Genomic DNA, 23992 nt, shown 5'->3' on the forward strand with positions numbered 1-23992 from the left:
GCTTTTTTTTATTATATAGTTTTGTTTGAAAATGAAACTAGACAATATTTAACACCAAAAACAACAAAGCAGTCCAGGCTGTTGCTTCATATTCATTTAATGTATTTTAAATAACGCTAGCGTCTCTTTTGTAGACTATATAGTTTGTCTGCTTGGTTTACTTGTACATTTACAGTGCCGTGAAAAAGCATAGCATTTCAGAAAAAGAACATGACAGCAAGAGTCAAACGTGGTGGTGGTCGTGTGATGGTCTTGGACTGCTTTTCTCCTTCAGGACTTTGACAACTTGCTGTGATGGATGGAACCATCAATTCTGCTCTTGACCACAAAATCCTGGAGGAGAATGTTAAGCCATCAGTTTATGAAAAAAAAAAAAAAAATGAAGGTTTCGCAGTAGCTCAGTCAGAGTCCAGACTTTAATCCGATTGAAATGCAGTGGCACGACCTTCAAAAGGCCGTTCATCCTCGAAAACCCTCCATTTTTGCTGAATTCTAACAATTCTGCGAGGAGGGGGCCAAAATATCTCCTGAGATGTGAAAGGCTCATTGCCAGTACGAGAAAACACTTGATTTCAGTTGTTGCTGCTCAGGGTGGCTCAAAGACTCCTTAGGGTTTCGGGGGCGTTGCGTTTTCACAAAGGCCCAGGTAACTTCCAATAGTTGTTTTTCTCTTAATAAACGAATTCATTTAAAAACGGCATTCTAAATTCACTTGGATTATGTTTGTCTCATGTTTACATTTGTTTGCTGATCTCAAACATTAAAAGTGGGGAAACTATGCAAAAATATAAGAATTTGACAAGGGTCCAATACGTTTTTCACAGCACTGCAGCTTTTTCCATCCATTTTCTTTACGGCTTATCTTCACAACGGTCGCGGGCATGCCGGAGCCTAGCCAAAGCCGAACGAAAAACACAGAAACAAAAACAATACTAGAGAGCTCGTCACCGAGGCGACCACACCGGTAGGCGCCATCTTGATATATATCCATTTACAACAGGAAATGTCCTGCTAATGGCTGACATTTAAAACAACAATAATAATAATAATAATAATAATTAGAGCAAACCCCGCATATTTGTTTTGGCATTGGAGAGTTTGTGGATGTTTTTGAGAATCCACCCTTCATTAGTCAACAAGTCGCCAAGTCACGCCTTGTTTTTGCGTACGTGTCAAATACAGAAATATTGCTTTGGTGACAAAAAACTATGTTGAACTGAGGTGAGGAGCTTCTTTTGGACTCAGCGCACAGCTTTATCTAATAGAAGTGCTCTGTTGCCATCCTGCGGGAACTATCGGCAATTGAAATGTCTTTGCTGCGGCTCACTGAATAGAAACGCACTTTGCGTGTTTGCTGAAGCTCATCTGTCGACAGGCGGTCAAGCGTCGGCGTGCAGCGGTTTCCTCTCCGGCAGTTCCGTTGCCCGGTCGGTAGCGCGCGACGCTGCGCCGGACCCGTTGACGGTGACGTCGTTTCGATTCTTACGGTAGAGCAGAAACACGGCAGAACAGACCGCGGCGACTGTGACCAGGACCCCCACACTCAGGCCCGCGATGACGCCCGGTCTCAACCCGGCGTCGAGTCGGTCCAGATAGAACGGGTTGTCGAAGGGTTTGCTCTCCTTCCGGCTCAACGGGTTCTCCATGGCGCACACGAAGCTCCTGACCGCCTCGGTCGTCCGGTCGATCACCTTGTAGCTTTCTCCCACCGTTTCGGTTCCGGGTTCGGTTCTCCAAAAGTAAGTGAGCGACTCCGTGCCGTTGGTGTTTCCGCCGCAGTGCAGAGTGCAGTTCTCGGACTCGGCCGAGCAAGCCACCGGGCTCACGTGCATTTCCGGTTCGGGGACAAGTCGGACAAACTTGACAATGTAGTCGTCGTCCTGCGACACGTCGTTCAGCGCCAGCGTGAACTCGCCCGCGTCCGTCGCGACCGCGTCCGCGATCTCCAGCGTGCCGGTGCCCACGTTGAGGGATATTCGGCCCCGGAAGGTTTCGCCGCCGAAGTAGGTGGGCCGTTCCTGGCTTTCGTACCACTCGGCCAGAAGGTTGCGGTTCCGCTTCCACTCAATGCTCCTGATGGGGCCCTGGACGGCCGGCTGCAGGGTCAGCTTCTGGCCCTCGGCGAAGTACACGTCCCCACCGACGGGCGGCTCGAAGCAGCGACGACCAAAACAGCGACAGGAGCGGCGCTCGCTTCATGGTCGTGCACCGACGCGACGGCTTTGAAACGAGCTGACCGCGTGTCCACTTCCTCGAGGACGACGAGAAAACCGGAAGTCGGCGTTAATGGCAACAATGGCGGCTGGCCTACAGTCCCTCGAGCACAAAGTAGCAACGAAGTCCCCTCGCTTGGTGTCCGCCCCGTGAGAAGTGTCACTCTTAATCCTCCTTGAATGTTCAATCGTCAACAAAAACAACCCCTCCTCTATTTGGGCTAATTGAACAAGCAAAGCGCACGTCCAAGCCAACCCAATCACCGGAAGTACACTTTTAGTCGTCCGTGTCGACGCCACAGCCAAATTCCCACGTTGTAATTTTCTCCCGCTCGTCCACTCCTACGATTACCACTTCCGGAAACGTCGCTAAAGTGCTACTTTGTGGCGCAGAGTCACTGCTTCGTCTAGGCCGCAATTTTGAATCAGGCGTAACGGGGGCGGCGCCTTTGAAACAGAAAGTCACAAGTCCCATTACGTCACAGACAACGAATCGAAATCCACTCATTGGCTGCTGACGCCGTGGAGTGTATTTTAAGTCTTAATCACGGTATACTTTGAATGTTTCGCAACTTTGCTCTCCAAAAACAACAACTTTCAACCCTCTTAGTGACATTGCCTGAGACTTCTCGATCATTCGAGTTTGTTTGTGTCAGGCACGTGCACACACCACCACTAGGTGGTGATCAAGCATCAAGCCTTTTTCTTCACTCGTCAATAATACAATAAAAATGTCACCAATTCCACCCAGTGTTTTGATATTTGAGAGGCATTTTGGGAAAGAATTGTACGTTTGAATTTATTTGGGGTTAATAAGAGGCATTTGAAATGGTGGCACGTGTGCGCCGACTCCCATTTGACATCGAGTTCCAAGGTGATCGCTTCATTCCGAACACAGCCGCATCCACATTTATTATACTTGGGTGTGCGTGTGTGTGCACCTGTGCGAACACATTACCTCAGTTGTTTATTTTTACTTCCCCCCTAAAATATTGTACATTTGTTTCAGTGGAGTTGTACAGCTTAGAGGGTAACTAATATTGGGGTGAAACGTATAAAATTATTTCTTTTAGGTTCATTTTTATGCACCACAAAAAAACCTGACATTTGTTAATAGTTGTATTGTTGATTGTGTTAACAGAATCGAATACTACTGCGGCAGACTGAGTGACCGTTTCAAGGCTCAGGAAACCTTTGCAGATGTTTGAAGGGAATTAGCTGATTATCATGTGACACCATGAGTTTCCATCCATATTGAACTTTTTCCACAAAAGTCAAACTTTCTGAGACACTGGATTTTGGGTTTTCATTTCAGTAAACCAAAATCATCAAAATTAGAAGAAACAAAGGCTTGAAATCTTTCAATCTATGTGCAATGATCACATGGAAATTTCAATGTGATCATTTTTTTTCCACCATATATTTTTTTTTATGTACCTGTAAAAAAGAAAATGTGAAAAAAGATAAATGATAATGGATGTAACAATGCTTACATGATCCAATACTTGTCACTATGTAACTGATATTTACTAAATGTAGCACCCCCACCCCAACCACGGAGGCAAGGGGCATCGAGGGGTCGCCGCACGGCGCCATTCTGGCGAGCACCGCCACCGGTGGGATGTGACAAAGCGTGGACGTTTCCTCCTGGAGGCTCTCAGTTTCTTCAGCTGTGTGCACTCCTTTGCGTTGAAATTGTTTATTTCACAACAAAAACTAAAAGCACAGAACGTGTAAAATGCTTTCCTTTTACACAGTAAAACCGATTGGAAAAACAAGCAAAAAAAAAAAAAAAAAAAAAGGCAGCTAAAGGGAAACCTGCTAAAACGGCTTTTCAGTTCTGACAGCGCAGCGGGAGTTTGGACTTCTGCGGGGTGGGCGTGGCCTCGCTGCCGGACACTTTGGGCCCGCTGGGGATCTTCCTCCCTTTGCTGTTGGCCTTCTTTTTCTGGAGCAGAGATCAATAAAGGCAGAATGTAAGAGCCATCATGAGTGAACACTTGTAGAATTGATTGTTCCACAAATATTTTGCATTGAAGTTTAGTGCAAAATCATTTTATCACTGTTTATTGCCGTTTATTTGACTGTTTAGTGATGAAACAAAACCAAATAAACCACAATGATGCAATACGACACGAGGGAGTGATGTAATCGGCAAACATTTTGAAAGCGAGAACGACTTCTGATTCATGTGAACGAAGCGCTACTAAACGAGTTTGAGGCTGCTTCAGCTACAATGGCAAGTTATCAAACAACAGCTGCAAATGATGATTATTTTCATAATACAGTAATCCCCCCTCCATTGCGGGGGTTACGATCCAGACCACCCACCTGTAAGTGAAATACCCCATTTATGTACATCCCAGGCATGTTTTTATAGCAGTTGCGGCACTTTAAATATATTTTAGGTCTTTAAACAAAAATTGATGACACATAAATATTGCCCAAACGGTAGTAAAACAAAATCTGCTATGCAGTGGTAGAGTGAAGCAACAGAGTATTATTTTTTGTCCACAACTTGATGCTGATGATACATTTTCCAAAGTAAATGCACACATTAGGAAATGCCTTTGTTTTTTTTTTTTTTAAATCAAACAAAGATGACCAGTCTTTTCATGAAGTATCACATAAATCTGAATATTTATCGGCGAGGCGCTGAAATTACATGATTTGGCCAAGTTAAACAAGGTCTCTGAACGATTATCAAAATAGTTGATTCATTCGATGTTCGATTAGTTATGGATTAATTTTGAAAGCTCTACATCAGGTGTGTCACTCTTTTTTGTCACGGGCCACATTGTAGTCAGATGGCCGTTGACTGTGAAACCCTATAAATGTTTAGTCACCTCATGACATACACACAACAAATTGATGTATACCTAGTTTTGAAATCAGAAGTCAAGGATAATAGTTTGTTCAACTATTGTTCAAGTTGCCATAAACAGAAAATGCTTGCAATGTCTCAACGCTACTATTCAGAGAGTCTGAGCAATAATCATGGAAGTTGACACAGATGATTTGCTTTCGGGGCCACATGAATTGACTTGGTGGGCCAGATTTGGCCCCTGGGCCTTAAGTTCGACACCTGTGCTCAACAATCAATGAGCATGTTGAGACGGGAGGCATCGTTGAAGAGTGCTGCCGCTGGAGCGGCTGTGCCTTTTGCCACCCGGAAGCGCGGGCGACGTCGTTGGCTCACCTTGAAGAAGGGAACGCGCTTGCTTTCGTTGAAGACCAGGTTCTCGTCGATGAAGGGTTCCTCGGCGGCCACGGTCTCGTTGCACGCGCTCAGCTCGTCCTCCAGGGAGCCCTGAAGATCAAGGCGCGCTCTGTTACGTGGGGGCAAACTTTTGTGCTCGAGGATCATGTTTTGAGTCTTAAAAACGGAAACGCTCGGGGATGAGATCCCGTCCCAAGTGGAGGAGTTCAAATATCTCGGGGTCTTGTTCACGAGTGAGGGAAGAATAGAACGGGAGATCGACAGGCGGATAGGTGCAGTGTTTGCAGTGATGTGGACCTCGTACCGGTCCGTTGTGGTAAAGAAGGAGCTAGGCCGAAAGGCGAAGCTCGCTCTCGATTTACCGGTCGATCTGCGTTCCTCCCCTCACCTATGGTGACGAGCTGCGGGTCGCGACCCAAAGAACGAGATCCCGGATACGAGCGGCCGAAGTGAGTTTCCTCCGCAGGGTGTCCGGGCTCTCCCTTAGAGAACGGGTGAGAAGCTCGGTCATCCGGGAGGATCTCAGAGTCGAGCCGTTGCTCCTCCGCATCGAGAGGAGCCAGACGAGGTGGCCGGGGCATCTGATTCGGATGCTACCCGGAGGCCTCCCCGGTGAGGTGTTCCGGGCACGTCCCACCGGGAGGAGACCCCGGGGACGACCCGGGACACGCTGGAGAGACTACGTCCTTCGGCTGTCTGGGCGTCCTTGCAAAAGCTACTGCCCCCGCGACCCGACCCCGGATAAGCGAAAGACAATGGATGGATGGCGGGGGCCCGGATGGTTTGTAGTGAGCAAGTAAAGTTGATTTTGAAAATAAAAATCCCTTATTTTCTAAATTGAGTTGACCAATTCTTCCATAAAGTTCTGCCCGTGTGCGAGCGTCTGAGAGTGTGTTGTGGCCCACAGAATCTCCTTGCGAATGTCTTCATTTCGTATCATATTTGACTCTTTGTCCCGTCAAGAAATGGCTGAAAATGCATTCACGGCGGCCCCTCTCCTTGCCCACATGTGAGGGCATTCAAGTATGTCAACTGCTGCACCCCCCCCCCACTTCACTCAAGATTTGCTTAAATTTGGCTCGAAACTTAAATATACGTACGTACACACACACACACACACAAAATAGGTCCAGAAAGTATTCAGAACCCCTTAAATTTTTCACTCCGTTATATTGCAGCCATTAGCTAAAATCATTTAAGTTATTTTTCCCCCCCTCAATCTACACACAGGACCCCATATTGACAGGGGAGAGGAAAAAAATTAAAAATTAAAAAAAGTTATTTTTTTTAAATTGCATTTTTTTCAGATGTATTAAACGAAAAACTGACATATCACACAGCCATAAGTATTCAGATCCTTTGCTGAGTATTTAGCAGAAACGCCCTTTTGCGCTAATACAGCCGTGAGTCTTTTTGGGAATGATGCAACAAGTTTTTCACACCTGGGATTGGGGATCATCTGCCATTGCTCCTGGCAAATCCTCTCCAGTTCTGTCAGGTCAGATGGTGAACGTTGGTGGGCAGCCATTTTCAGGTCTTTCCACAGATGCTCAATTGGGTTGAAGTCAGGACTCTGGCTGGGCCATACAAGAACAGTCAGAGTTGTTCTGAAGCCACTCCTTCGTTATTTTAGCTGTGTGCTTCGGGTCATTGTCTTGTTGGAAGGTTAACCTTCGGCCCAGTCCGAGGTCCCGAGCGCTCCGGAGAAGGTTTTCGTCCAGGATATCCCTGTACTCGGCCGCATTCACCTTTGCTTCGATTGCAACCGGTCTTCCCGTCCCTGCAGCTGAAAAACACCCCCGGCACGATGCTGCCGCCACCGTGCTTCACGTTTGGGACTGTATTGGACAGGTGATGAGCGGTGCCCGGTTTTCTCCACACAAGCCACCTAGAATTAAGGCCGAAAAGTTCGATCTTGGTCTCATCAGACCAGAGAATCTTATTTCTCACCATCTTGGAGTCCTTGAGGCGTTTTTGAGCAAACCCCATGCGGGCTTTCACGCGTCTTGCACTGAGGAGAGGCTTCCTTCCGTCGGCCCACTCTGCCATAAAGCCCCGACTGGTGGAGGGCTGCGGCGATGGCTGACTTTCTAGAACTTTCTCCCATCTCCCGACCGCATCTCTGGAGCTTAGCCACGGTGATCGTTGGATTCTTCTTGACCTCTCTCACCGAGGCTCTTCTCCCCCGATCGCTCAGTTTAACCGCACGGCCGGCTCTAGGAAGGGTTCCGGTCGTCCCAAACGTCTCCCATTTCAGGATATGGAGGCCACTGTGGTCTTAGAAACCTTAAGTGCAGCAGAATTTTTTTTTGCAACCTTGGCCAGATCTGTGCCTCGCTACAATTCAGTCTCTGAGCTCTTCAGGCAGTTCCTTTGACCTCCTGATTCTCATTTGCTCTGACATGCACTGTGAGCTGCAAGGTCTTCTATAGACAGGGGTGTGTCTTTCCTAATCAGGTCCAATCAGTATAATCAAACACAGCTGGACTCCAATGAAGGTGGAGAACCATGTCAAGGGTGGTCAGAAGAAATGGACAAATATGTGAGTGTCACAGCAAAGGGTCTGAAGCCTTATGGCTGTGTGATATTTCAGCTTTTCTTTTTTAATAAACCTGCAAAATGTTCAACCATTTCTGTCAATATGGGGTGCTGTGTGTACATTAATGAGGAAAAAAATGAACAAATTATTTTAGCAAATGGCTGAAACAAAGTGAAAAATTTAAGGGGGCCTGAATAATTTCCGTACCCACTATATATTCATTCATCTTCCGTTCCGCTTAAATTATATAAATATATGTTCGAAAACGAGGAGGATAAAGATTATGGGTGCACCTGGCTGCATTTGTCGTCGTCCTCCTCCTTGGACTCTTCGTCGTTGTCGTCGTCGTCGTCATGGTCGTCTTCCTCCTCAGTGGTCGCCTTCAGCTGATCCTGCTGCCACCTCAGACTCTCCAGGATGTCCGCGCGGCTCGCCGCCTTCGCCATCTGCCGCGGGTACACGAAGTTGCGCCTCTGAGGCGTCTGACCTGAGGGGGGGGGGGGGGCGCCGGGGAGCAACAGGTGTCAACTGGTGGCCGACACTGCGTTCAAATATAATCTCAATTTGTTCCTAAACTTCCCATTTTTGTCCCCCTTCCATCCTAGTCCACGATGCGAGTGACTGAAAGCCCTTCTAACGCCTTGACCGAACTGCTGTCGGGGTGGCGGACCCTTTGCTGCCGTCTCAACACAGAACACGCGTACATGTATAATACATATATAGATACACACACACACACGTATTTACACATTTTGACCTATTTGCAGATCTTTTTCCTAAAAAGTTTTTAGGAAAGAGCTACTCTCTGTGAACATTCATGCTGTTAGTGTAAATAGTGCACATCAATGGGAACGCGCAGAAGCCATTTAAAAAAAAAAAAAAAAAAAAAAAAAAAAGAAAAAAACCCACCCTTGTCTTGAGAAAAACCTGAAATCAATCAGCCGTAGTAATCACAGTGAAGGTTTGCTGAGGTATTTTTTCTTTTTTTGTTACCGGTGGGCATGTCGTGCCGCAACTCCTCCAGCAGGAAGTTTTGGACCAGCCGCTGACTGGCATCCACCCGCTCCAGGATGTCGGCTTGCTGCCGGTCGAGGGCGGCGCCGTCCGAGGAGGTCTGGCTTTGCAGATTCTCCAAGGCCCGCTTCACTTCCTCCTGCCGGGCCCTTACCTCCTCCTCCAACGCGCTGAGCCGCTCTGCGCCGTACGTCTTCACGCTCTGGAGGAGAGCCAGAGAAGAAGCCTGAGTGGCGCAAAGACTCCTATGGACTCCTCAATAACAGCAAAGACACTTGAGTACAACCCCAATTCCAACGAATATGGAGAATACAATGACTTGCAAATCATGTTCAACCTATATTTAATTGAATACACGACAAAGACAAGATATTTAATGTTTAAACTGATAAATTATTGTTTTTAGCAAATAATCATTAACTTAGAATTTTACGGCTACATGATGTTCCAAAAAAGCTGGGACGGGGTCTCAGCGCCCTTTGCACAATGGTCATTGCACCGGACTATTGCAATATTAGTCGTTCGAACTGCTCTAAGTGCTCGAGGACTCTGCATCTTTTTGCACAATTGTTTTTTGTCAATGTCTTTATGTCCCCAAAGTGTTCTGTAAATTGACTGTTTGTTGTACTAGAGCGGCTCCAACTACCGGAGACAAATTCCTTGTGTGTTTGGACATATTTGGCAAATAAAGATGATTCTGATTCTGATGTTTACCACTGTGTTACATCACCTTTTCTTTGAACAACATTCAATAAATGTTTGGGAACTGAGGACACTCATTGTTGAAGCTTTGTAGGTGGAATTCTTTCCCATTCTCGCTCGATGTACAGCTTCAGCTGTTCAACAGCTCGGTTGTCGTATTTTACGCTTCATAATGCGCCACACATTTTCAATGGGAGACAGGTCTGGGACCACAGGCAGGCCAGTCTAGTACCCGCACTCTTGTACTACGAAGCCACGCTGTTGTAACACGCGCAGAATGTGGTTTGGCATTGTCTTGCTGAAATCAGCAGGGGCGTCCATGAAAAAGACGTCGCTTGGATGGCAGCGTACGTTTCTCCATAACCTGTATGTACCCTTTCAGCATGAATGGTGCCTTCACAGATGTGTAAGTCACCCATGCCATTGGCAGTAACACAGCCCCATACCATCACAGATGCCGGCTTTTGAACTTTGCGTCCATAACAGTCCGGATGGTTCTTTTCCTCTTTGGCCCGGATGACACGATGTCCACAATTTCCCAAAACAATTTCAAATGTGGACTCGTCGGACCACAGAACACTTTTCCACTTTGCCTCAGTCCATCTTAGATGAGCTCGGGCCCAGAGAAGCCGGCGGCGTTTCTGGGTGTTGTTGATAAATGGCTTTTGCTTTGCATAGTAGAGTTTCAAGTTGCACTTCCAGATGTAGCGCCGAACTGTATTGACTGACATTGGTTTTCTGAAGTGTTCCTGAGCCCACGCGGTGATAACCTTTACACATTGATGTCGGTTTTTGATGCAGTGCCGCCTGAGGGATCGAAGGTCACGGGCATTCAATGTCGTTTTTCCCGCCTCGCCGCTTCCATGCAGTGATTTTCTCCAGATTTTTTTCCTCTCTTTTAACCTTTCGACGACATTATGGACCGTAGATGATGAAATCCCTGAATTCCTTGCAATTGTACGTTGAGGAACATTGTCCTTAAACTGTTGGACAATTTTCTCACACACTTGTTCACAAAGAGGTGAAGCTCGCCCCATCTTTGCTTGTGAATGACTGAGCAATTCATGGAAGCAATCATGGCACCCACCTGTTCCCAATGAGCCTGTTCACCTGTGGGCTGTTCCAAACACGTGTTTGATGAGCATTCCTCAAATTTTTTGCCCCCTGTCCCAGCTTTTTTGGAACGTGTTGCAGCCATCAAATTCTAAGTTGATGATTATTTGATAAAAACAATCAAGTTGATCAGTTTGAACATGAAATATCTCGTCTTTGTAGTGTATTCAGTTAAATATAGGTTGAACATGATTTGCAAATCATTGGATTCTGTTTTTGTTTAACAATGTCGCCACTTCATTGGAATTGGGGTTGTAAATGTTGACCATGCTGAAACAACCCTACTTAAAGTCCTATTTTCAAAAGGTTATTGATTTAAATTTTAAGGCATTCATAGCAAAGGCAAGCCTGATTGACATAGCAAATGGTGGTGGCCCATTGAAGTACACATCTTTTTAACAGTAAAGACTAAATCAAACAGCTTCTTAAAATTGTGTGAGTTGTACAATTTACGTTTTGTTTCTTCAAACTCAGCGGATACAAGGATATAAATGATCCGTATTACTCATTAAAGCATTACACTTTTGATACAATCGGAAGAATGATAAAGACATGTAATCACTGCGACACTTTCACAAATTCATAATCTCAGAAATAACAGCTGTTTGCTATTGTGTGAATGCAAAATGGCTGTCTCATCCTGGCACTTCAGCTCACAGATCCCTGTGGTGTATTGCAACAACATCACGGGTCTCTCTCCTGTGGCATTAACAGCAAAGACGTTTATATATATATATATATATATATAAAATATATAAAAAACAAAAAAACAAAAAAAAACAAAAACACTAAGATGCATTTTCAAGGAAAAGGCAAATTAAGCAAGGAGAAAATTCTGAGCTATGCAAAAATGGCACCAGTATCTTCACAAAATATGTTGCAAATCATCAAACTTCATTTAAAGAAGACATATTAGTATTAAAAGTTTGAAAACTATGACTTTAGAATGCATTTTTTCCTTAGAAACAATTGTGACCTTTGATTGATGATAACTGCCAAGAATTCCAATATCCATATGAGTCAAATGAATTTTCAAAAGGAAATTCAGTGGGCCATGTCACTACTGTTATTGATCAACTTATATGAAAATGACCCACACAGTTGCGGGAATAGCCGACTTATCTTGTTACAATTTGTTCAGCAACGCGAGTGAAGGCGCACCGGCAGCTGAGTCTATCCTGCTTGTACCTGACTGAGGGTCTGGGCGTCAGCAAACTCCTCGCCCGCCAGGGAGAGGAGCTCCTGGGCTCGCTCGTCGGCGTGCTGCTCCAGCGCGGCGCTCCAAACCTGGTCTCGTTGAAGCGTACCTGCGCACACATGGGGACCGAGGTCAAGATGTAAATCATTCACATACTTTATATAGTTGACAAAAAAGTCCACTCAAAATCCCGTTGTAGCGATTCATTCCCTCATCACTATCGAGGATTTTTTTTTTTTGGATTATCTAGTGCACACTTCAGTGAAATGGAAAAACCGTTTTGGAACCCTTCTCGGACACCGGCAATGATGACATTGCTCTCACGCAATTACAACATTCTCGATCAACGGCACTTATTTGTGGCCCACTTAAGCAAATCAAGTAGGGCTGTCACCGTCTAATATTTTTAGAATTGATTATTCAGATCATTTTATTTTGCATTAAAGTTTATTGCAAAATCTCAAATGTACGCTCAAAGATTTTACTTTAGCAAAGGCTAACTGAATAAATATGCGATTACAAAGTGCAATCACAAATTGCAACTTAATGGAAGCAAATACTGTTAATACATAAAACACAAAAAATAAAAAATAAAATAAACAATAACATTAGTCTGCAAGCACCGACTTTTCATTGGAAATCCCGTCAATATTATGAACTGTCAAGGACGGTACGTCTTCGTTCTGTTTGACCGTCGGGCAGTCGTGCACGCTCACAAATGGCAAAGAACTCTACAGTTGTGATTCCCTTCATCTGGGTTTCTTTTCCATTGCGGTCAGGGCAGCCGCTATAACGATCGTTAATCGTGTCTTACTAGACAAGGGGTTAAGTTATTGGCTGCCAACATTTTTTTACTGCGTACGTCATTCAGCGGCTGTCAGAGAAGTTTCTTCAAAACAACTGAGACAAGCCTGAGGACTGTATCGAAATGAACTCACACCAACCAAGATTGTCTTTTCTGCTCGCGAGGGACAGCAGAGCAACTCACTGGCTGAGTGTGCTCACCAAGACTGACAAAGAAGTGCTGCCCTCGTCCGCTATTTATTTTAACAAAAGCAGCATGCGACACAGTGGATGCGCAGGTGCACTGGAAAAATGCTTAGATCGTTTCCTGTTATTTTGACAGTTTTCTTCAGCAGTCAGCATAATTACACATCTTTGTGGAGGAAGTGTGAACCATACAGGTTAAGTAAGGGTGAACCAGACGGCTTCCTTGTCTCGTCCACACATCTGCGTGGGCGAATTTCTACAAAATATGAACATGCTTCAAACATGATAACTATAATTCTTTCACAGCGGCCCAAAAGGAAAACATTGGCCTTTTTACACGGCTGAAGGACAAAAAGTGCAGGAGTATCAAGTTGTTCCCAAACAATCGGAGGAACAAGCGATAAGGCGACACGAGGGGCAGATTGAGTCACCAGTGTCACCCAAACAATCGGAGGAACAAATGAGGAAGGAGATAAGGCAGCACCTGGAATCTCCCACACCCCTCCACAACTTCGTCAACGTCACGTCAACTTTTTTCACTTTTTTATTGATTGCTTTAACTTAACATGGGACATGTTTGACAATATTCCAAATGTTCTATTTAACGTATTTTCACGACCATAAGGCACACTTAAGCCTTAAATTTTCTCCAAAATGGACGGGGCGCTTTATGTGTGCACAGAGCTCCAAAATCTGTAAATGCTGTTGTGTGAGGAGCGCTCCGCTTGACTGACTGGGAGCATTTCCTGCATGCTAGCGTATGTTTTAGCGTGCCTGCGCCCAATAATACAGGTGCGCCTTATGTATGTATTAAATACAGAAATAGACCCCGTAACTGAGACTGCGCCTTTTAAAACTGTCCGCCTTATGGTCGTGAAAATACGGTAGTTTAAAAATAAAATAGATTGTGTTCAATGGAAAACAGTCGCTTTATTTACCCCCATTTGTTCAAAATAATACATTTTAGAGCTGTATGTTTGCTCAAGGTTTGTTATGCAATCAGAATCTGATACCCTCCCATGCCTATCAGAGAATATTTACTGTTGAGAGTCTGAAATCAGAGGTTTTAGACAATTTTAAGTTCAACAATTAGACTTTACACCGATCTGATCGGCTTGATCGGTATCGGCCGATAATTTGCCTTTTATGCCGATCGGGTTCAATGTCATAATTCGTCGATCCGATCAATGACGTAATTGATCAACTCCGCAAAAGACATTTACTCCGCATCGCCATTGTGTACAATATATTTGAATCAAAAAGCTAGTTTATTTTTAGCCTTGTTGTGTGTCTTTTGACATAGTACTGTAAATATCTGACAACCAATAAAGTAATTTAAAAAATAAAATAAAAAACATAGCGGTGTGGATCATACTACAAGACAAATTTGTTCTTTCACGATTGCACTATGGTCAGACTACTGAAATAAACTCTTGCATTCTGATACCACCGCGTCCCGTCTTTTACGATCACTGGGCTTTATCTTGTTAACTCAAACGCGGCCGGATACACTCATTACCATGGCGACGACATCGTGACGCGTGCATTATAAAAACAAAATGGGGAAAACGTGTGCTGGTGGTCACCGGGGCTTGGGAGATTACGTTCATTTAAGGCTTGCTTGAGGTATGTTCACAGTACTTTTAATACGATACCGCTCGCAAGCAGGCAACAAAACGTTACGTAGCCTAACAAGCTGGTCCTAGCACTAACAGGTTGTGCGTAAACATCCCGGCGTTATGTCGAAACATGCTCTCAAGTTTTGGTGTGTGTGAAGTAATTTAATTAAAATAAAGTAATTAAATTATAGTAAGTTAGCTCCCATAATTTCTGTCATGTTGTAATGTTGGTTTGACCTGACTGATCTGACTAGAGCAGTGATTTCCAACCTCTATGGAGCCAAGCCACATATTTTACAATTGGAAAATCTCACAGCACGCAACAAACAAAATGTCACAAAAAGTAGATATACTGTAATTGCTGTATGTACTTCCTGCCATCTAAAAGAAGAGAATTTATTTGTTCCGTCTGTCACTATGCCTCACTGGCATAAACAGAGGAAAAAAGATACATTATTTCTTGTAAATGAATCATTTGTTGAGCAGTTAAGTAACGGCACACCTGAAGCTCACTCATGGCAGACTAACGTCTCCACGGCACACCGGTTGGGAATCACTGGACTAGAGAAGATACTCAGTATACACTACACAAGTATATACTGTGAATGAAAAAGTCATTTAAATAGATACTGCTCCATCTTGTGATCGGATCGGTTATCGTTTTTTTAAATTTCGCTAATCGGTGATCGGCCCCAAAAATCCCGATCTTCTAAAGCCTAAGACACAGTAAATGAACAAGTCATTTAAAGAGGGACATTGCTCCATTTTGTGGTCGGATCGGCTATAGTTTCTTTAAACTCGCCGATTGGCCCAAAAATCCTGATCGCGTAAAAAACTTTCTGGAAATGTTCCACCCCTTTGCAAGCCTACTCACTCCACATGAGAACGGCACGAGTTTGTGATCGGGAGTGATTCCAACACAGCTGAGGACACCGTGACGTGACCTCTGACTCAGACGCCAGCGTAAGAATAGGGGCTCGTACCCGACACGCCACGCCGGAGCCGCTCACAGCAATCGCCGGCCTCCCCCAAGACCCGCTGGCTCTCGTCGACGTGGACCCGCAGCATGGAGGCGAGCGATGAGGAGGTGGAACACAGGAGTCGGGCCCTCGTGGACGCCTGATGTTCCACTGAGCTGCAGCCACTGAGGAGGAGCACGGGAGACAAGCGGCGACGTGAGCGAGCGCACGCCACAAACACTCCATCATTTCTTCTTTCCATTTCCAATACTAAGCTTTCGGAAACTAATCATATTACATGAAATTCCTCTCAACAACAACAACATCCTAAAACATTTGACCCAAAGTGTATGATTCAACCCAATAAATAGGTTAAAAGAAAAAGAAAAAAAATATTGGTTTTAATTGGCCACTTCAAGAGATTTGGGGGAAAAAAAACATTATATTCACATTGACAACTGAAATGGTTAAAAAAAGCAGGCTTTACCCGAATGGTCAGCATAGAGCATTTTTACAACCGAAGTACGCAGAAGACTACGGCAGCAATCCCCGATCATGAGCTCAGTTCATCTTTAGTATTCATTCTTTCTCTGACATTTGTTTGCTGATGTGCTGTGAGATTTTTCTCCTATAAAATATGCGCCTCGGCTCAATAAAGGTTGGGAAGAAGGTTGGTTTAGAGGAAGGAAATGAGGAAGACATGACAATCCGCTACATGCGCGACCGAGTTCTGCATTTGGCCAACCGGGCATACGCACTTCCTCTTCCCCGAGGTGAATGGGGAAGGGGACCCTTTCATGTACTAGATCATACATGTAACCTTTGCCACCAGCCATAAAGAAAACACAATTCTAGTAGGTTCGGCTTCAAACAATCATGTCGTCGATCCTAGTTATTTATGCTCGTTAGAATACCTTACACAAGAAGTCAGCGACTGTATGCCGTGTTCCGCGTTGGTCACGTGACTTTCTTCACATAGCCGACTGCTTTCAGCGCACTTTGTCTAATCCAGTGGATTAGAATCCCTATCCCTCGCTATTGGCGAGAGGGATCGAGCCCAGCCGCCAGTAGCCAAAATCTGCCAGGAACCGTCCATCCACCCAAATTGCCACTTTTTCCATTCGAAAGACCTATGGCCTGACGAAATGAAGTTCCTCCCATCAGTTCAACGTGCTGCCTAAGCAATGCTTTTATATTAGACATTGCTTTGGCCTGAAACCAAAAACAGCAAATAGGTGAGTTTTAGCGCAAATAATAGAGGATCGGTTCCCAAACAAGTCCATGAATGTGTGACTTTGCGAATGCAGAACCGCAAATATGCGTCAGTCAACTATTCTTCTGGATAATAAGCAAACGTACTGTGCGTTTATTACGTAACGCTCGTTAGCAAACCCTAATGGTTTTCTATTTTTGAACTTTTTTGTTTGTGATTTGAAAACCAAAAAATAAAGTCACAATTGAAAATGGAAAGGAAGGATGGGCAGACTGCTGCCGCCGTTTTGTTGGTTTGTCATGAGGACGATGCCGGCTCACCTGCTCAGGCTCTCCTGAAGGTTCTGAAGGGGAGTCTTCAGGGCTCTGCAGGACAAGCTCAGGTTCTCGTAGTCCTCACTCGACTCCCTGGCCAGAAGGTTGAGCTGGTCCTGCAGCATCTGGATGGTCTGCTTGAGACCCTGGAGGAGGTGTCATGATGCTCAAGTTAGAAAGAGAGACTTTTTTCCAGCCTGAAGCTTTTTCTTAGTCATTAAGAATCCTGCTGCGATTTTTTTTTTTGTGTGCAGATGATGCCAAACTTTAGTTATTTTGGTAAAGCAAGTCAGGAGTTCTCAAACTTTTTGGGGTCTAGGAACCACTTACAGTGGATAAACCGTTTCAACGATCGGTCAGGGACTTTGGCGGTCGGATCCCCGGCTACAGAAGTTGGCTCTAGGGATGTGGAACATTACCTCTCTGGTAGAGGAAGAGCCTGAGGCTGGTGTGCAATGTCAAGAAATTCTCACTGGATAAAGTCGGGCTCGCCTTGACAAAAACTCTGGTGACTCTGGTACCAGTCTTCTCAAAAGGGGTTGGACTCTCTTCCACTCTGGATTTGCCCGCGGTGAGAGGCGCCAAGGCAGGCGTGGGCATACTGATTGCCCCATGTCTCTGTGCCTGTACATTGGAGTTTACCTCGGTAGACGAGAAGGTTGCCCCCCCCCCACCTCCGCTTTCAGGTGGGGGGGGACGGGTCCTGACTGTTGTCTGTGCCTATGCACCAAACAGCAGTTCAGAGTACCCACTCTTTTCGGAGTCCTTGGAGGGGGTGCCGGAGAGCGCTCCCACCAGTGAGACATGGAACGCCGTTCATGCTCGAAAATTCAAACAATTCTGGAAGAGTAGTCCAAAATATCTCCACAGATTAGACTCCTATTACCAGTTCGAGAAAACGCTTGATTTCAGTTGTTGCTGCTGAGGATGTCCCAACTAGTTCTTAGGTTTCTTTCACAAATAAGATCATTTAAAAACAGCATTTTTAAGTTCACTTGGGTCATATTTGTCTGATATTTACATTGGTTTGATGATCTTCAACATTAACGTGGAGAAACTATACAAGAATATAAGAATTTGACAAGGGGGGCAATACTTTTTTTTACAGCACTGCAGAATCTTAATGACATTGTTAATGCTCCTACCTACATCGGCAATTTTTTAAAATTAAAGTCATGTGGCTCAGTTGTCCTTTGATGAATGCGTTGCGCTTCAGACCTGCCGCCGCTCGAGTGAAGTGGTAAAAAAACCTAGAAAACCGGTTTGCACTAGTAACTGCAGTTCAGTGCAGGAGTGCTGCTGGCGATTGCGGCGGGCGGCTGCCATCACCTACCATCGGAAGGAGGGAATTCTTGAATGGTACATTTTAATGGGAGTCAACTGGAAACCATGTTCCAGTTGAAAGTAACCTATAAATTACCAGGCATGTGGGAAAAGAGAAAACTGCATCAATAAAAGCGCAAAAAGGATGTGTGTTGTTGTTGTGACTTTTAATTCTAAAGTAACAATTTGTAAAACGAGTTTCTCCCTCCCTTCTCTTTTATTATGTTAAAATCCAGTCCTAGTTTTCTTTATTAGGCGTATGCACCGTTGGGTTTAAATGTTGGAACGCTTGTTGGCTGGCCAAACAAAAAAAACAGAAGCAGTGAGTGAGGCATCCATTACCTTCTGGTTCATCTCCTTCGTTTTTCGGATCTGCTCCTCCAGCTGGTCGTGTTTGTCCTGTAGGGCATTCAGATTCTGGACTGTGGCCTCACGCAGGGCCGCCAGGTCGGCAACCAGGCTGCTGAAGAACTGGCCCGTCTGCTTCATGGCCTCAACCTGATGCGGGGAAGACAGCAAAAGCGTGCCGTGGAAAAGAAAAAAATTTTTTTTTTTTTTTTTTTTTTTAAAAAGACGACGACAACAAACTGCATGCAAACCCCCCCGACCCCTAGACAACCTCGTCAGCCAGTGCTTGCTGCGCCTCTGTGGTGTTCCTCAGGGAGGCGGTCAGCTCCTGGAGCACTGAAAAACCCAACAGAGTTTGACCCTGAAGAACTTCCTTCATGTCCCTCTGGTGCTCCTCCTATGTACACACAGCGGGAGAGCAGGCGGAGGAGAGAGAGCAAGAGAAACAAGAAGAAAAGTGAGAAAAAGAGAAGCGAAAGAAAGATGGAAAGAAAAAAAGAAAGGAAGAGGTGAAAGAATGAGGAAAATTAAAACATGAGAAAATGAAAGATAGGAAGAGATCAAAAGAGAGACACACAAACAGTCAGAAATACAGAGAGAGAGAGAGAGAGAGAGAGAGAGAGAGAGCGAGAGAGAGAGCGAGAGAGAGAGAGAGAGAGAGAGAGAGAGAGAGAGCGAGAGAGAGAGCGAGAGAGAGAGCGAGAGAGAGATCAGTGGTCCAGGTGTTGCCCAGCGAAGACAGTGTCCATGTCTGGATTGCTCACCAGAAACTCCTTGAGGACCTCTTTGCCCCGCTGGCTGAGCCCCTGGTGCCGCCGCACGCGCGCCTGCCACCGCGCCACACCCTCCCCCACCAGCCGCCCGACACCATCCGCCAGGCCTCCCACGCCGCTCACAGCGCTAGTCAGCGCCGCCGTGCTGCCCGTCAGAACATCGCCTAAGAGAGAGGTGACCGTTAGCAGACATTGCCCACATCAATGACCCTATCTAATCCCACAATATAATTGGCCAATTTGTAACGTCCACTAATTAAAAATCCCTTTGTAGTGCTTCGGGAGTAGGGAATATGAGAATGCGGTGTGCGGAAACATTCACTCATTGCCTACTCCTTAAAACGGGATTTTAATGGACATTTAGTAGTCCAATGCTGCTGTATCTAGTCCACTTCGTAAATCAAATTATTATATACAGCAGTTGGTACCGATAGCCTGCGAGTAGCCGCAGAGGACGTGTCGATGTTTGTCGCCTTGTTGCTGGACGCCGCGCTGCACGTCGCTGAAGGCTGCCGACATGCGCTCGGCGAAACTCTGCTGTGCAGTCTCATTGTGCTGCTCCACCTGCAATCAAAATAATAGGTCATTTTGGAACAAGACACTTGAAAATCTCAAATCTTATGTACTGCACTGAGGATGAATTTTTTTGGTTTTTTTTTGTTTTATAAATGCGGCCCAAAGATACAAGGTACTCCTGTGAAAATATAACGGATATCAACTCCAAAAGAGCTTTCAAGATGAAGCACAGACAACAGCGGCAGTGAAGGATGAAAAGTGGCAGAAAGCGCAAGGTGATGAAGTATGGGCCTTTTTAAATATTTTATACATTCAAGAATCTCATTTTGGGCCCTTATTTATATTGTATGCATGCTATTTGATTTTGGCTGTTAAATCCCTTCTGTGCTCCAAATGCAGCATTCCAAGTCAATTATTTCATGTTATGGACTTTGGAGCAATTTTGCTTGAATGTACTCTTTAGTTCCTTAAAAACGTGCTCCGAAATACACGATCAAACCCAGAAAACAGGTCAGCGGACTTCCTGTGTATGTATGCTGAGCTACCGAGCATGTGACTATAGGTTGATGACATGGTAGTTTAAAGCCGACCTTGCTCCAATTTTGGTTTCTTTATGGCTGGTGTCTTTGCACAAAAGTTATATTCTTTTTCTATACGAGTATGATTTGATATCCATAAACAGAGGTGGGTAGTAATGCGCTACATTTACTCAAGTAACATTTTCGATAAACTGTACATGTAACAGTACTTTAAATGCACTGTACTTTTGACTTTTACTTGAGTATTTATGTGAAGAAGGATCGATACCTTTGCTGCGCTACAATGATCGACGCGCCGTTCACTACTTTTATTTATCCACTGGATAGCCTGGAGGAATATACGGATACAGTCACATCCTATATTAGCTTCTGTGAAGATGTGCGTGTACCAACAAAGTCATTTCGCACATTCAACAACAACGAGCCGTGGTTCACTGCCAAACGTAAGCAACTTGAGCCAAGCTAAGGAGGACGCATATCAGAGCGGGGACAGGGCCCTGTACAATCGAGCTAGAAACCAGCTGACTCAAGAAATTAACATTGCAGCAAAGTTGGAAAAACAGTTTAGCACTAACGACTCAAAATCAGTCTGGCATGCATTCCAATCGCTGACCAATACAAGCGACGATCCCCCCAAGCCGAGAACAATAGCACACTAGCCAACGACTTGAATACCTTCTACTGCAGATTTGAAACCCACCTCTGTCCATAAATATGAACAAAGCTTAAACACTGGCTAATGTCATCTTTGGTAGCTCTGTGGTGACATCTTGTGTTCAATAACAGGCATTGGCATTTAAAGTTCCTACGAGTGCTTTGTCACAGTCCCCTCCGCCATTCATGCGAGCAGGGAGGAAGTGCTTTGACCCGTTTTGTCGAATGCGGAAGTAGGTTGTGCATATAGCACCTCATTGTAAAATTACTGTAGTAAATTAGACTACAGTATTTGTTACTGACCATAGGGTTAAGGCTATTTTTCTATTTACGAGTATTTGTGTGCATGTAGATTTAAAATTTTCAAAACAATGCTCTCGGTTAAACTCCTGTCACATGGCAAAATATATGCCAGGCTGAGAGCAGTTGCAAAGAGCTGCACGCTAACAGAGTTAGCACAGTTAGCTTTACCAGCTTCTTCCTGTCCAGCTTGGCGTGCAGACCTGAGACGTCGCTGGTGCTGGCTTCCGCCGTGTTCAGCAGCTGTACACACAAGCACAACAAATACAATAATAAAAAATAAAATAAAACAAAAAAAATAAAACATCATTTTGATGATCCTGACTACTCTAAATGTGACAAGACCTTACTCTTTCAGTAGTGCACAAACATTCCGCATAATTAGCAGATGATGATGCACGATAGGTGTATATAGGGCTGGGCAATAAGGACTAAGTAAATCTCACAAAAATAAATGTCTTTGGTTATAGAAAAAGCAAATGACATTCACTAATAAATGCGTAGAAATGTTCTCTCTGCGCACAAGCTAAGCATGTACGCAAAGTCACCGTCGGACTCAAGACACGTGCGTGACGGCCAGTTTTCTTCGCACCACTATGCGCGTGTTAATGAATCAGAATACATTCCAAATGAGCAGCTCATGCTGGCCATCTGCAGTCTGCGTTACCCGCACCCCTTTTCCCTAGAAGAGGGCATCTGCATCAAGCGAATCTTTATCCTATTTTCAAAAGACTGGACTCATCGGAAAGCTTGCTAAACACAGAAACTGACAACATACAAAAATGTTAATCATTTTTCATTAATTCCAAAGTTAAATTACAAAATGTGTTGACGTTTTTTTCGAAAGCTGATCGCGTGTGTATACACTGATGAGGTTATAAATTTGTGTACTCTCAGAGAACACCAAGTACGAACATATTGATGAATCACAGATTCGTCAGAAATCATCCTGACAATTATACTCTAATTGATGGGGGGAATCTATTAATAGGCCAGTCCTACTAGATGTACGATTTGCAGCTATGAAACAAATGTTTCTGCAGATATCATCTGTCAATCATTGTGTGTCTTCGTATGATGCCTGGGGCAGGACCTGCGTGGCGGTGCTGTAGAGATCCTCCTGGGCCGAGTGAAACTCTCCGGCGATGAACTCCTCCTCGGCCAGCTTCTCTTTTGTGGCCTCAAGGTCTCTGCTGGTCTCCTCCAGTCTACACAGTAGACACACAAACACACGAGTCGTGAGGTGACGGCGAGGGTGCCCGATAGGTTGTCGGCGGGCAGGAAAGCTCCTCACCTCTGCTGCTTGTCGTCCAGCTCGGCGGCGCAGAGCTCCAGCTGACTTTTACCGTCTGCAAACAGCTCGCTCACCTGCATGCACAGACGAAATCTGGATTAGCCGGAGATTGAGCCCAGTTTGACATCAATAAAGGTGATCATTACTAATAGCAGCATGAGAGAGCCTCGATTCTGTTCACACATTTCATTTTTAATTAGGACCAGATGGGGCTAATTCCCGAGACCTTAATTCATTAAAAACACGCATCCCCTCTTTTAATGGACTACATACAGTCCCCTCCAAAAGTATTGGAAAGGCAAGGTCAATACCATTGTTTTTGTTGTACATTGAAAGACATTTGGGTTTCAGATCAAAAGATGAATATGAGACAAAAGTTCAGAAGTCCAGATTTTATTTCACGGTATTTACATGTAGATGTGTTCAACAACTCAGGACAGAGCACCTTTTGCGGCCTCCTCCTGGTAGCGGGTTTTTGGGGAGCCTCGGTGGGGCCGGCGGACCACCCCGGGTCCCTCGGCGCGGGAGGTGTCCCGTGCGCCGGGCCGCATTCGGGTGGGCCCCTGGGACCGACCCCGCCTCTCGGTTGGGTGTGGTGGGGTCCTCAGCCCCCACGGTTCAGGCGCAGCAATTACAGGACACTTTTGACGGCTATTGCGCACGCAAGCGGGGTCAATTCACTTGCATGTGTCCGCAGACATACACCCCTGGGACCTATTCGCTGGGTGTGGGGCCACTCACTCATTGCGACAAACAACTTACGACTATGCGAATGTCTTGGGTACCCCCCCTCCCTTACACTCTGGTCCTATAGACGTTTATAATTGACATAGCCACTCCCACCACACTTCAGTTGTACAGCCGGGTCCACGACCTCTGTCCTGCATGCTTCCCCTGCTGTAACAGTCCTGTCTTATCTTGTCCTGTCCTTCCCTCACAGGGTGCAGCACAACTGCCCCATTCGACACTCAAAAAGAGATGTGGCTTAATCCTGGTTTCACATTACAGGACTTTTTTCCCAAATAATTGTGACCATTACCATATTTTCTGGAATGAAAACCCAAGTTTCCTATCCAGAAAAGCAGCATAAAAAAGCCTTGCGTTTTGCACGTTAAATTCGCAATTTGGATCACTTCTGAATTAATACTGGT

At 45.1% G+C, this 23992-nt stretch overlaps 2 protein-coding genes across 5 annotated transcripts in view; both read right to left on the reverse strand.

The window, feature by feature from the left end:
• Window positions 1-79: 79 nt before the first annotated feature.
• On the reverse strand, window positions 80-3809 carry LOC133410052 (uncharacterized). Its single transcript, XM_061690783.1, has 3 exons — window positions 3707-3809; window positions 2528-2660; window positions 80-2193 (listed from the first exon to the last, which is right to left on the reverse strand). The coding sequence occupies exons 1-3, from the start codon at window positions 3807-3809 to the stop codon at window positions 1380-1382; spliced, it is 1050 nt and encodes a 349-aa protein (XP_061546767.1). The 3' UTR covers window positions 80-1379.
• kif11 (kinesin family member 11) overlaps window positions 2985-23992 on the reverse strand; it is a 28573-nt gene continuing 7565 nt past the window's right edge. For 3 of the 4 annotated variants that reach the window (XM_061689995.1, XM_061689998.1, XM_061689997.1), the window contains exons 14-27: window positions 22842-22915; window positions 22641-22755; window positions 21719-21790; window positions 19967-20102; window positions 19530-19702; window positions 19037-19162; window positions 18760-18915; window positions 17101-17240; window positions 15592-15752; window positions 11990-12108; window positions 8966-9188; window positions 8266-8459; window positions 5413-5523; window positions 2985-4161 (exon numbers count right to left, since the gene is read on the reverse strand). In XM_061689995.1, the coding sequence (XP_061545979.1) occupies window positions 4048-4161; window positions 5413-5523; window positions 8266-8459; window positions 8966-9188; window positions 11990-12108; window positions 15592-15752; window positions 17101-17240; window positions 18760-18915; window positions 19037-19162; window positions 19530-19702; window positions 19967-20102; window positions 21719-21790; window positions 22641-22755; window positions 22842-22915 (1914 nt within the window). In that variant the 3' untranslated portion in view covers window positions 2985-4047. The remainder of the gene's footprint in view (window positions 4162-5412; window positions 5524-8265; window positions 8460-8965; window positions 9189-11989; window positions 12109-15591; window positions 15753-17100; window positions 17241-18759; window positions 18916-19036; window positions 19163-19529; window positions 19703-19966; window positions 20103-21718; window positions 21791-22640; window positions 22756-22841; window positions 22916-23992) is intronic. The other variant, XM_061689996.1, reaches the window with a different exon arrangement.

The sequence above is a fragment of the Phycodurus eques genome, chromosome 11, assembly GCF_024500275.1.
Source record: "Phycodurus eques isolate BA_2022a chromosome 11, UOR_Pequ_1.1, whole genome shotgun sequence".
In the NCBI taxonomy this organism is placed as follows: Eukaryota; Metazoa; Chordata; class Actinopteri; order Syngnathiformes; family Syngnathidae; genus Phycodurus; species Phycodurus eques.

What these genes read in the sequence shown, in the direction of transcription:
- LOC133410052 (XM_061690783.1), bottom strand. Translation starts at nt 3,809, where the DNA reads ATGGCGCCGTGCGGCGACCCCTCGATGCCCCTTGCCTCCGTGGTTGGG. An exon ending in AGTGACAAGTATTGGATCAT is followed by an intron (nt 2,661 to 3,706) that starts GTAAGCATTGTT and finishes TCTGTTTCAAAG; the next exon opens with GCGCCGCCCCCGTTACGCCT. An exon ending in GAGCGGGAGAAAATTACAAC is followed by an intron (nt 2,194 to 2,527) that starts GTGGGAATTTGG and finishes ACGACCATGAAG; the next exon opens with CGAGCGCCGCTCCTGTCGCT.